Consider the following 13,417-nt stretch of genomic DNA (forward strand, 5'->3'; position numbering starts at 1 on the left):
AGGAGGAGGAGGAGAGCCGAGTCGGGCCGGGCCGGGCCTGGGGGGCGCGGACAGCCCAGTGGAGCCGAGCTGAGCCGGGCTAGGGGCGCCCGGTGCGCGGCAGCACCAGCGGAGAGCCGGGGGCCCGACGTGTGTTCCGGGGGGCTCGTCCCCCCTTTGGAGGCCCCCCCCCAGTCCTGAGCAGGGAGGGAGGGGAGGAGGGGGAGGAGGAGGGGGAGGAGGAGAAGCAGGAGGAGGAGGACGAGGAGGAGGACGAGGAGGAGGAGGAGGGAGCGGGGGAGGCGGCGGCGGCGGCGGCATAGGCATTGTGCACGCACCACATCCCCGGGCCGCGAGGAGGAGGACGCGACGGAGCCGCCTCCGCCAGCACAGACCCATGAACCAGCCCGGCGGCGGCGGCGGCGGCTCCTCGGCGGCAGCGGTGGCCCCGCAGGTACAGCGGGCGGGGCGGGGCGGGGGCGTGAGCGCGGGCGCGGGCACTGGGGGGGGGGCGCTCGGGAAGGGGTGCAAGAGTGTCCCCCCATCCACCCATCCTGTCCCGGCGCGGGGCGCGCCCCGGAGGGGGCGGAGGGCAGCCCCGAGCGGAGCGTTGTGGGGTTGCGGGGAGGGGAGGGGGGGGGGTTCTAACTGGGAGCCGGGGGGCGAGGTGAGGTGGGGGTCGGGGAATGCAACATTTCCCCGTGCAAACTGTCTTATTGTAATTCCGATTATTGTATATTTTTCTTTGGAAAAGAACTGCAAAATGTTGGGGTTCGGGGACGGTCTGGGGGTGACTCCCCTTTGCACGCTGCGGGCTGTGCTCTATTTTTTTTTTTTTGCCCCAGTTTCCCCCCACCATACACATACACACTCCCTCCCCTCCCACCCTTCCCCCCTGCTCGGACTGGAGCCCTGAAAACAAAGCAGCGAACAGCAGCCATTACAGTTTGGACAATTCACATTTTGCAAAAATGCAACCCCCTCCAACCTCCCCCCCTCCCCCTTAAAAAATCTGCAAATTGCTTCTGCCCCTGGCAGGGCCCCAAGGTTCTGGGCGCCCCCACCGGCGCACCCCTCCTCCCCCCAGGGCGCCCCTTCTTTGCAACAATCTTTTTATTTTAGGCCACAATTCTCTTTCTCAATTTTTTTTTCTAATTTTTCTTCAAACGGTAGTTTTTTTTCCCATTAAAACGACGCCACCTAGAGGATACTATTTTGTAAATAAAAAAAGAAATTAAAATTGAAAAAAGGAAATATTTGCTATTTCTTCTTTTTTGAAAAAGTTTGAATTGTGAGACAAGGGAGAAAAGATTTCTCTTTCTTCCTCTTGGGGAGGGAGAAAATTCTTACTTTAGGCTTCCAAAGTGCAGGGAGACAATTTTTATTCCTGAAGCCAAATCCTCCTAATGTGTAAATGAAAATTAAGCTAGAATTTGAATGAATTCAGGGTTTGGTGAGAAGAAAGCAAAAATCTTTTTCCAGAAGGAAGGAAGCTTTACCCATCCAACTCAGTTCAGTTTTAGATAGCCATCCTGAGCTGAGCCAAGGAAGAACTGCTTTTCTTTAGTTGAAGAAAACTAGCAGAATTAGCTTTTGAAGCAATTAGTAATTGTACTTCATTGTAATTTGGAACTTGCTTAGCTTAGTGCATTAAAACCCGGATTTCACAATTTGACCATATTTAAAGTTTTTCTTTTTCCAAGCATGGAGGATTAGAGAAAAAGAGACCCTGTAGGGATTGGCTTTGGACACACCCAAAAAAATTGTAGGTTTTTTTTTGGGGGGGGGGAGATAATTTTACATTTACATTTGCTGCATTTAAATCACAAGGTTTTGAAGAAAAACAGTGAATGGATTAGAAAATGGAAAATTTAAAAGTAAATTGTTTGCCCTTTTTTCATTTCAAGATTTGAAATTTTTGTTAAATTTAAAAAAAATTTTGCTGACACTAAATAAAAACATGATTTTTGGATTTTATTTGCTTCAGAATCTGTGTTTTTCTATTTTTGTTTGTAAAGGAAATGCTCTTGAACATCTTTCCCACCTTTGACACAAATTCAGAAATAATCTTAAATTAATTTTTAAAATTCAGTACCCCACAGGTTTGTAGGCAAGACCGCCATTATAATAAGATATGCATAATTAACATTATTATGAAAAAATTAACAATGTATTCATAGAAGCCTATTTTTAAACATTAAACTAAATCAGTTGATAAGGACATGGGTAGAAAGACATTTGATAGTTATAAATTTCCCTTTTCTCATTCCTTGTTTGTAATCAGCCCTGAAATGTGAATTTTTTCTCCCTGGAATTGTTGTTTTTCTCCATCATTAGGCATGTTGGTTTGATATGGTTAGTGTTGCCTTGTGCAAAAGGTAGTGATTTAAGTGTTTTGTGTGTGTATGTTATATATATATATATATATATATATATATATATATATATATATATATATATATATATATATGAATTGATGACTTTTAAAAGGAGAAAAAAATCCATCAGCATTGATGTTATTTGGATCTGTCCAAAAAAAAAAAAACGAGGAAATTTCACTGACTTGACAAGAAAGCAACAAAAAGAAGGGGAAAAGGGATGTGAATGTGAAAATTCTTAGTCTTATCCATTTTCCCAAGTGGACCACTTACATTGCTGAAGAAACAGGAAAAATTTCAACCCAGCTGACTGTAGCAGCAAAATTTAATTTGGAAAACACACACACACACACACACACACACACACACACACACTCAATCTCTGTCTCTGTCTCTCTCTGTCTCTGTCTCTGTCTCTGTCTCTCTCAGAACCTAGTTTTTGCTCTGAGCAGGAAAGACCATCTGCAACTGGTATTTCAGTCAGTTTCTTTAGCCTGAAATAGAAGGAAATGGGGGCTTTTTTTGGGTGAGAGGAATTTCAATCAGAACAGATTTGGAACATTAAAATAAGGAACCCCCTGAAAACTGAGGGCTTATTTTTGGGAAATTGATACTTACTTCAGCTATGATTGAAGCTTAGTAGGCAAATTGTTTCTAAAACAGAGCCCTGCTTTTTTTCCACCCCAGTTCCTAGGTTCCCTTGGGTAGAGATAATAGTGGAAGGCAGGGGAAGGAGGCTGGGCAGGCCATGGGGAAGACTCCTGGGTGGCTCAATGAGAAGATACTTATAGAGCTAGTTATGAAAGACCAGTTGGTCTCTGATGGTCCTCAGTCATTGATTGATGAGTCATGTGGAACCTTTCTTTATTATGGTATTAAATTCAATAATAGCTGATGTGTTGCTTTTCCAAGTAATCCTCATTTGCTTTGGGCATATTTTATTTATTTTAATAGAGTTATTATAACAATCTATGTTTTACGTATATGATATATTAAAAGAAAATATTTACTCGTCATCATCATAACTAACATTTATATAGCACTTTAAGGTTTGTGAAGCACTTTTCTCTGTGGGAATTTCCAAAGGGTTCTTATAAGAGTGAAAGATGCAGGGCTAGACAACCTTCCTTGCCCTCTCACCCAATGGAAGGAGAGTTGTTGCCTAAAAGGCAGGATGAGATGTTGAGGTGGGCAATGGGGAAGTAGGGGGAAGAATGAGAGGCCCACTCAGACCTAGCCTCCCTACCCAGGGACCTCATTAGTCTTTCCAGGGAAGTTGATAGCAATGGCTTGGAGAATGATATCTAAGGAAGCCTATTCCAAACCCTATTTTATGTTTCTTGGGCCAATAAATTAAAGAGTACTATTGACTACTACTCTTTCTGAGGGTCTCCAAAAGAACTGTTATATTCTTTAGTTGTATATTGAAATTTTCTTGTAATTAAGTGTGGTGATTTTCACATTGTAGACACCTAAATATCTGAACTGATTGTCTAAAGTAAGTGAGCTATTTGTTGGGAATTGGAAATATTTTCTGCTTTATGAAGGTCTTTAAAACAGATAATTCCAACAGTATTTGCCACAAAGGGATTTAATAATGTGTTGCCAGAGTTCCCATATTTTTTGCTTCCTTACCATCCTTTCATGGCATTAAATTATCTTTATTGGTGTCCACTTGCATGAACCTCATCTTGGGCATGACTTGAGAAACTTCTCCCTTAGTTGGAAATTTGAACAGAAGTGAGTACATAACTTTATTTTGTTAATAAACCCTTATTAACTTTTGACAGTCTTTTCTCTACTCTTTTCCAAGGCCTTGGGTAGAACTCTGTGGCAGCTACTGCTTTAGGGGTGGTAATCGATGATGGACATGCTTGTTTTGATGGCAAGATAGCTTATGCTCACTCACACCATGGATACATTATTACTTCATGTATTTCTTTTATGTCTTAGGAGTTAGTTGGTGGTTTTTAGTCTAACAAGGTTTGAAATGTCAGGGGCTTTCCTTATTGTTTGTCTTTGCACCAAGTCAGGAGAAAGAATTTTCCTTTATTTTATTTCTGTCCCATGTGGAGGTGTTTGAATCCAAGACTCTTGTTTTTTCATTTTCAAGACTCATTTTTGTCATTTGGAAAACAGCAAAGATGTCCAATTGTTGCATAAGCCAGCCTTTCTCCTGTCCCACAAAATAAAGAACAAGTGGTCTATTTCACTGGAGAAATAAACTTTTAAATGGCTTTAGCATCAGACCCATTCCACCCCTGTTGCCCCCCCCCCCACCATTCCCCAACCTTTTGACTTATTTCTTGGCATGCTTCGTCTAGGAATTCAGCATTCCTTGTATCTGCTCCTTGGCTGTGTGAGATAAGAACTCTCTTACCATGGTTAATCAGATGGATGAGTGAACTTTTATTTCAAGGTCATGTTGAAACTCAGAATTCATCCCTATGATTGTAATATTCAACTTTGATTGCTCCTCTTTCCCAAGAAGACTTTTAAAAAAGGCTCATGGATCACCTGTGATAGGTGGGATTTCCTAGGAAGTTAACAGTATTTCATGGATCGACTTTTCTTTAAGTGAAGCCTGCCATATTGTATACATTTAGGGGGAATTGATTGTCATACTGCATTATTGGGAAGGATTGTATTTCTGGCTATCTCTGACTCCTTTATGGATTGATGGTTGGGCATCTGCCTACCTTGATGTTTTTTCAAATTTTTAAAAATTCTCTTTCCTGAGTCCTGATGCTTTGAACTGACTAGAGTAGGCCAACATCACTCAGACACAACTAGCAACTTGTTGAGTTTAGTGGTAATTGATTTTTTTTAATAATTCATTTTTAATGAGGCAATTGGGGTTAAGTGACTTGCCCAGGGTCACACAGCTAGTAAGTGTTAAGTGTCTGAGGCTAGATTTGAACTCAGGTGCTCCTGACTCCAGGGCCAGTGCTCTATCCACTGCACCACCTAGCTACCTAAGGTAATTGATTTTTATAGCATGGGAGGGATAGTAATGAATTCTTGTCCCTTCCATAAATCAGTTGAGTGTGACCTTGGGAAAAATTGATTCACCTGTCTGGACCTCATTTCCCCCTATTTGTAAGTTGAAGTTGGACTAGATAATCACACAGGCCCCTTCTGGCCTGTCAACATCTTGTGTTCTCTGTTGTAAATGTTTTATGTCCTGAGGTACCCTCTTGTTCTGACATTCCAAGGCCTTATAGGGATTGGGACTGGACCTGCGACTTCATTAGAATAGGGAATTCCTAGGTGAGGAAAACCCCTCCTCTTACTAACATAGGTCAGCAGCTTTTTGTCATAGAGGAGAAGTGCCTAGAAAATATTGAAAAGTTAAGTAACTTGACCGGGGTTTGACTCTCAAGGCCACTTATGAATTGAGGTGTTTGTTTTGCCCACAAAATATGACTAATTTGGAGTGAGCCTCCTTGGCAAGATCCATTACTAGAAAGGCAGCTTGGAGAGTAGTGTTTGTTGGCCAAGGAGTTCTCAGTTTTCTTACCAGCCATCTGCAAATAGAAAATTTGAACTGTCTTGTCAGAGTGGGAGGTACAATAATCAAAGTCAATTTCATTGCCCATCCTTGCTTTAGAGAACTAAGAAGGGTTTCTTAGAGTCTCAGTTGGAGACTACATTAGTGTTGGATGTAGGAGTCTGAGTGTGTGTGCGTGTGTGTGTGTGTGTGTGTGTGTGTGTTTCATGAGATGAGCAAAAGTGACATGCTGGGTTATTCTGAGTATTCTGTATTCGATGGCAGCCCTAGTAGACTTTCCATGAAAGGAAATGGCAGATCCCCACAATGTTAATCTCAAAAAGATTGGAGAACCAACTTCCCTCCCCCAGTATCCTTAACTTCTCATTAGTAGTCATTTGGAGATCTGTCATTCATTCATTTATCTGAACCTTTCAGGAATCTAGTTGGAATCCTAGATAGGATGTTAAGGCTGGAAGGAACCTAAGAGAGTAATCAAGTTTAACTGCTTGATAATTATACATTTAGTCTTTATATAAGTGTAATGGGAAGAGGGATCAGCTAGGAAGGAGTCAGGAGAGTTTGGATCTGAGCAATTATGTGACCCTGGTAAGTCACTTAAGCTTTCCAGGCACCATTTTCCTTATTTGTAAAATGAGGTGGTTGGCAGCATAAATGATATAGTGGAAAAAGTACTATCTACTGTGGGAAAGTACTATTAGCTAAAGGACCTGGGTGTTCAAATTCTGCCTCTGACAATATCTTTGTGACTTTGGGCAAGTCACTTGACCTTCCTGGGTGTCGGTTTCCTTACCTGTAAAATAAGGGCTTGGACTAGTCCCTTCTAGAAGCATGTCTGATATACTCCTTTGATTACATAATTTCTGTGGTCCTTTCCAGCTCTAACCATCCTGGTGACTTTTTCTAGGGGTGATGAGGTCCAAAACTTTAGTCCCTGTTGCAGAAATGAGAGGAATTGTGTGTTCCAGTAGGAGAAGACACTACCACTCTCTGGGCCTCAGTTTCCTAAGTCATAAAATGAGGGTTGGACTAAAATAAGATCTAAGATCTCTTCTAGGACTTGATTTTATGAACTTTGGAGTATAAAATGATACCCCTAGTTGCAGTAATATTCATTACCATTGAGAGGTTTTGTAGGCTCATGGACACTAAAAATGAAGGTGAGACAGTAAAATAGAGGGAGACAGCATGATATATGTAGTGAGAGGAGTCAGAGACCCAGAGTCAGCAACTTCTGATTTGCCTGTATCCTGGCTGTGTCACCCTGGGTAAGTCACTTAACTTTTCAACATCCTTGCCAATTCTCTAAGTGCTGAAATTGTAGAGAAGTTGTTAGATCTGTGCTGGGAAAGGATATGCTGTACTGGTCTGGTAAGAAAGAAGGGAAGGGAAGAGAAAGAGGGAAGAGAGAAAGAAAGGAAGGAAGAGCGTAAGAGAAAGAAATGGGGGGGGGGTTTGGACTTTTAAGAAGCAATAAATTAAGAGCATAAAAGAAGCATTTTCTCTACTGGGAAGTTTTGATCTCTATAGTTAGACAGTCAGTCTTATTTTATAGTCACACCTCATTTTGTGTATCCTGTTGGAGCAGTATGGAAGTATACTTTTGGGGACTGCCACCATTTATTTATTCAATTTCTCTTCTGGGACTGCCTTTTTTTTTTTCTTTTTTGGTAAATCCTCCAGCTGGTTATGGTGAGAGGAGAATGTATCTTGTCCAGGAAACCTAGAAATAATAATAGCTAACATTTACATAGTGCCTTATGGTTTGCAGTGATTTATGTGTATGTTTGATTCTCACAGCAATGGTGGGGGTAGATGGTATTATTATCCCCATTCTGTAAATGGGGAAATGGGCTGAGATAATTGAATCAACTTGCTAGTAAATTCCTGAGCCAGAATTTGAACTCTGGTCTTCCTGGCTCCCCAAGTTAATCGCTCTAACCAGTGCACCACCTAAGTGCCTGCAGTTGCTAGTCCGGGGACAGGGAAGCACTAAGGTAATGATGCGGGAGGGGGTGGGTTTGGGGTTCCAGGCTCACACCTTAGCAGTCTTTCAGCCCTTGATTGTTTGATGTTTTGGGGTTGTGATATTGTTTTTACTTGGAGTGGTCATCATTGTTCCTGGGGAGTAATGTGAGGGTTAAACACTTGAAACCTGGGAAACTAGGATTGTAAGAATTAGAGCTAGAAAGAACTAGAGGTCATCTTAATCAACTCCCATTTTGCTGATGAGGAAACTGAGGCCTGGAAAAATCAAACACCTTGTCAAAACCACACAGGTAGTAGTAGTAGTAGTAGTAGTAGTAGTAGTAGTAGTAGTAGTAGTAGTAGTAGTAGTAGTAGTAGTAGTAGTAGTAGTAGTAGTAGTAGTGAAAATAACAATAATGGACATTTACACATTTTTAAGGTTTGCAAATAATTTGATCCTCATAATAAACCCTATGAGATAGGTGTCATTATCTCAATTTTAATAGCTGAGGAAACTGAGGCACATAGAGGTTAAATGATTTTACCCAGGGCAGTAAGTGTCTGAGGCAGGATACTGAATTTGAGGCCCTAAGTGGAAGAGTTGAGGACTACAAACCAGGTCCTTAGGCTCCTGAATCATTAGCCTCCTCTCACTCCATTGGGTGAAATAACTGCAAAGTAGCTTCCTGGGCCAGTGTCTGAGAAAGTGTTTGAAGATTCACATCAGGTTCAGGTTGGAGAAAGGATCAGGCCCCTTTTCTTTTTCTGCGAACTTCCCCTAGGGGCCATAAGTAATTAAGCTTTGTGTAGTGGGTGTATTTTGCACTCCAGAGTTTACTGATTTGCTGAAAGAAACAGCTGCAGGGCTACACTCTAGGAGAAGGGCATTGCTCGAAATAGAATACTGACCTAGCAACCCTTCTCTTTTCTAACTAGCTTTTCTGAAGTTGTGGTAGGCTGTCATTGCCTGGATAAAAATTTTGTGACCAGCCCTAACATAGACAGGCATAAGTTGTATGTCACATATGCATCCATGCATGTTACACATATATACATATGTGTATACATGTGTATATGTACATACACACATGTAGAAGCACACGCCCACACACGCCCATTTCTTAAAGTCTATCTCTTGAAGGGCTTCCCCATGTGTCACCTGTTTCTTCAAGCCTTCCCTGACTCTCACCTCCCAGGAAGGTTTTTCCTCTTCCTATTTCCCACAGAACTTTATTTGGCCCTTTGCTTGGCCCCTCTCCTTGGCCCCCAGGAGTATTATCTCCTGGAGAGCAGGATCCGTGTTGTATTTCCAGCACAGTGCCTTGCCTGTGGAAGTGCTTCAGAACTGGTAGGTGAAATAAAGGATGGTTGGAGGCAGCAGAATGGACTGGAAAGGACCACCACACTAGGCTCCTGGATTCCCTGCTTCTTTGGCAGGGAGGCCCATTTGCAAATCATTTAAGCAACTCTCTGAGTCCCTGTTTCTTTATTTCTGGAATAGGCTCCTTATTGTTGTGGTTAAGTCAGTAAGTCCTGTCCGACTCTTTGTGACCCAATGGACCATATTCTCCATGGGGTTTTCTTGGCAAAGATACTGGAGTGGTTAGCCATTTCCTTCTCCTGTGGATTAAGGCATTCAGTGGTTATGTGACTAGCCCAGGTTCACACAGCTTAGTAAATGTCTGAAGCCAGATTCAAACTCAGGTCTTTCTGACTCCAGGTCCAGCACTCTAACCACTGTGTCAAGGCCCCTTATGAAGATCCAATTAAACCATGCGTGTAAAAGTGCTTTGAAAACTACCAAGTGTCCTACACAGGTAGGACTATTATTTTTCATGTATCTACCAAATATGATGAAAATGCATTTGGTCTTGAGAATTGGGGAGAGAATTTCACACCAACCTCCTAATCTTCCTCTTCCACTCATTAAAAGAAGGGCACTCTCCTGGATGCCACCAAATTTGGTTTAAGATATTACTACCTTAACAACCAGTCTTTCTTTACTGACCACTAAGAAGTGTCTTTTTATAGAAAATAGCAGAAATGATATTTCCATGGAATAGAATGGAATAGAAGTTGGCCAGTGACTTGGAGCGATCTGGTTTCAAAGGGATCCTGGCCTATGATTTGAGTATTTAACTTCCTTAAATGGATCTGTGGTCTCAACTTAGTTGGACTCTCTAGCAGTGCAGATGAGACAATCATTTAAACAGAAAACTTAAAAAAAAAATTAAATGCCTACTATGTGTGAGGCAACCAGGTAGCACAATGCTAGGTCCCTGGGACTAGAGACTTAAGTTCAAATCTAGCCTCAGACACACACTAGCTGTGTGATCTTGGGCAAGTTACTTAACCTCTGCCTGCCTCTGTTTCCTCATTTGTAAAATGGACATAATTATAGCACCTACCTCCCAGGGTTGTTGTGAATGAGATAGCAATAATTGTAAAGAACTTTGAATAGTGCCTGGCATATACCAGAAAACACTGTATAGATGTTAGCTACGATTAGCAATTATTAGTTAGGCACTAGGTTAGGAATTGCAGTTACAGAGACAAAAAAAGATGAAATAACCTTCGCTCACCTGTATTCTAGGAACAAGATGTGCATATATGAGTATTACTAAATAAATCAAAACGAATGCAAGGTAGTTATGGAGGGAGGGAATAAGGAGAGACTTCATGTAGAAGGAGGTGCTTGAGCTGTGTCTTGAAGGAAGTGAGGGAGGAGTGGAAGAAGGAGCAGATGTGGGCTTTGGCCTGTGCTGAGACGTGCGACCAGCGTCAGTGTGAGAACCAGAAGGCCCCAAGGCTGAGCTGTACCCTGCATTTCTTGTGTGATGCTTGTTTATGTTCTCCTATAGGTTTTGGGCAGGGGGAGTGGAGAGGTAGGGAAGGCAGTCTACCAAGTGATGGTGCAATGATCGTAATGCCTACAATTGAATACATGTGTGTATAGATATATACCGGTATATGTATGTGTATAGATATATGCCACACATATGTGTATGTGTGTATGTATTTATGTATGTACACATATATCTGTCAGTTTGGAGTTTGTAGAAGAGATTAGCTTGGTTTAAAAAGAAAATGCAGCAGAGAGATGACGAAGGTGAAGACGTTATTGAATCTGCAGAGAAATGATATAAATATTTTGGCTGACGAAGCAGAGTGAGGCTTGATATATAAGCCAAAGAGAAGAAATGGAGTCAGGTGATTCCTGGATCTCTGTGGCCATTGTAGGGGGAAAAAATTCAGGAAATCTTTCCCAATAAAGCAAGACTGTCTGAGAGACTAATCCTTGGATAGGTATGGGGGGTTGGGAAGAGAGGGTGGGTGGTTTGGGATAGGATGGGGTGTTTAATATCTGGACTTCTGAAAGGAATAACCCTTCAAAGGCTAAGGGAAGGAGGAGGGCCGTCTTTGGGCTAGCATCATGCTGATTTCCTATGCAGTTTGTTGACTATTCTTCCCAGCTGGAAGCTCTTCCTGGGATGAACACTGGAATATTTGCTGGATGTGTCCATCACTGTCAGGATCTTGGGGGTTAGAGGGCCAGAGACTCAACCATCTTGACTCCCCTCTCCTTTTTCTGGAGGTTTGTGCCTCTACTATAGAAATTCCCATTGGCCTGAAGAATTGGGGGGGGGGGGAGAGAGAGAGAGAGAGAGAGAGAGAGAGAGAGAGAGAGAGAGAGAGAGAGAGAGAGAGAGAGAGAGAATGGCAATGAGAATGAACTACAAATTGAAGAGAACTTCATGTCATCTTGTTGCTGATCAGGTAGGGGTTGGACCAAATGCATTCTGAAGGATTTTCTAACCCTGAGATTTTCTTTATTTAGAGCAAAATATCTTTTGGTGATCATTTGTCAAGGGGACATTGGGGGATGCTAAACTCTAATCTCAAATGTTCCAAAGGGAAAAGATTAAGACATTTTTAGATGAAAATGTTTTCCCTGAAATTTTTATTGTTTAGGGGGGGGAAATTAAAATTGTGTGTGTGTGTGTGTGTGTGTGTGTGTGTGTGTGTGTGTGTTTAATAGAAACTCTCTTCTGAGATAGGAGGCCGCAGGATGTGGTGAAAAGTCACTAGACTGGCCTGCTCTAACACTCCCTCTGAGACACTTCCTCCGGTGGGTCTCAGTTTTCTTATTGTAGAGTGAAGGGCCTGACTGAGACTTTAAGGTCCCTTCCCATCCTAATGTTAGGATGGAACATGAAAAGGCAACAAAAGTGAAAGTGGAACTTGTTGGTTGTTTACCTAAATGTGCTGTTACTAATCTTTCTGAGCCTTGATTTCCTTCTTTGTAAAAGGAGGGCTGCTCCAGCTTTCATGTTCTGTATTCCCAGGTCTCTTACGACTCCAGCAGCATTCTGAGGATCTAAGGCTTTCTCTGGCTCAGCCCACGTGCCACCTACTAGGAAAGCATTTCTTGGTGGCTCTAGCCCAGGGGGTCTTCATTCTTTTGTATGTCCAAAGGAGCTTCTTTGACAGTCTGCTGAAGTTTAGGATGGACCCCTTCTCTGACTAATAGTTTTAAATGCAGACATTAAAATACACAGTGTTACAATCAAAACCAATTATATTGAAACAAAGAGGTGGTTTTTCTCCCCATGCAAGTTCAGGAACACCCTAAAATGTATCTTCAGACCTCAGGTTACAAAGTTGTTGGTACTTTCCCTTTCTTTAAATGATCTTATATTTCCTAATCTGTTGTAACTTGTTGCATAGCCTCCGGCTGAATGCTGTGCCCCCTTTGAGGGCAGGGACTGTTTTGAAAAAGCCTGTGAATTCTGTATTGTAAGGACCTTTCCAGCTGGAATATTCTGCATTCTAAGCTCTCTTCCAGCTGTAACCTTCTATATCCTAACAGCCTGTGTTCAAAGGTGCATTCCAGACCTAACACTCTATGATTTAAATCCTTCTTACTTGCTGTGTAGAATGAAATAAGGGGATAAGATGTATGCATTTGGAACTCTAATCAAGGACATTTAATTGCAGAAAGACGAAGGGCACGTCCTTATGAGGTACAGATGTCAAAGATAACATCATAGTGAAACTCCAATATTAATTAGTCAAAATTGAGGGAAAAGTTTTTTTTTTTTTTTAAATCATGAGGTAGTGGTAAGGTGTTTTTTTAAAAAGCCATTTGTTCCTAACTTGTCTCTTTCCTTGAACATTAATTAAACACATTGCCAGTTTGGAGGGAAATAAATCCATCAAATGAATCCAAAAGATTAGCCCCTCCAATTTTTCCATCAAAAGGGTTCCAAACAGCGCTTAGTCTGTGTGGTGGTTGCTTCCCAATTCTGGCTACATTTCAGTGTCTAACATGACTGGCAGGTTTTGATTTGGAAACCCAAATCATCCTTAGTGTGAGTTTAAGCCTGCCAACTGGAAACAAGTAGATTTTAATTCAGACTAGGGGAAATAAGTCATCCTTGAGGTAAGTCAGATTCCTAGAATGCAAAGCAGAGCATCAATTTGGGGGGCTGGAATGGACCCTATAAAATTGAAAGGATTGTAGAGTCCATGAAGGCCAACTTTCTCATTTTGCATAGGAGACAGTGGAGGCCTAGGGAGG

The 13,417-nt window shown here is 42.0% G+C and overlaps 1 protein-coding gene across 3 annotated transcripts in view; it reads left to right on the plus strand.

Moving 5' to 3' along the window:
* The first annotated feature begins 328 nt into the window (after positions 1-328).
* ZNF618 (zinc finger protein 618) overlaps positions 329-13,417 on the plus strand; it is a 222,548-nt gene continuing 209,459 nt past the window's right edge. For all 3 annotated transcript variants that reach the window (XM_043981461.1, XM_043981462.1, XM_043981463.1), the window contains exon 1: positions 329-433. In XM_043981461.1, coding sequence (XP_043837396.1) covers positions 377-433 — 57 coding nt within the window. In that variant the 5' untranslated portion in view covers positions 329-376. The remainder of the gene's footprint in view (positions 434-13,417) is intronic.

The sequence above is a fragment of the Dromiciops gliroides genome, chromosome 2 (genome assembly GCF_019393635.1).
Source record: "Dromiciops gliroides isolate mDroGli1 chromosome 2, mDroGli1.pri, whole genome shotgun sequence".
Lineage (NCBI taxonomy): Eukaryota > Metazoa > Chordata > Mammalia > Microbiotheria > Microbiotheriidae > Dromiciops > Dromiciops gliroides.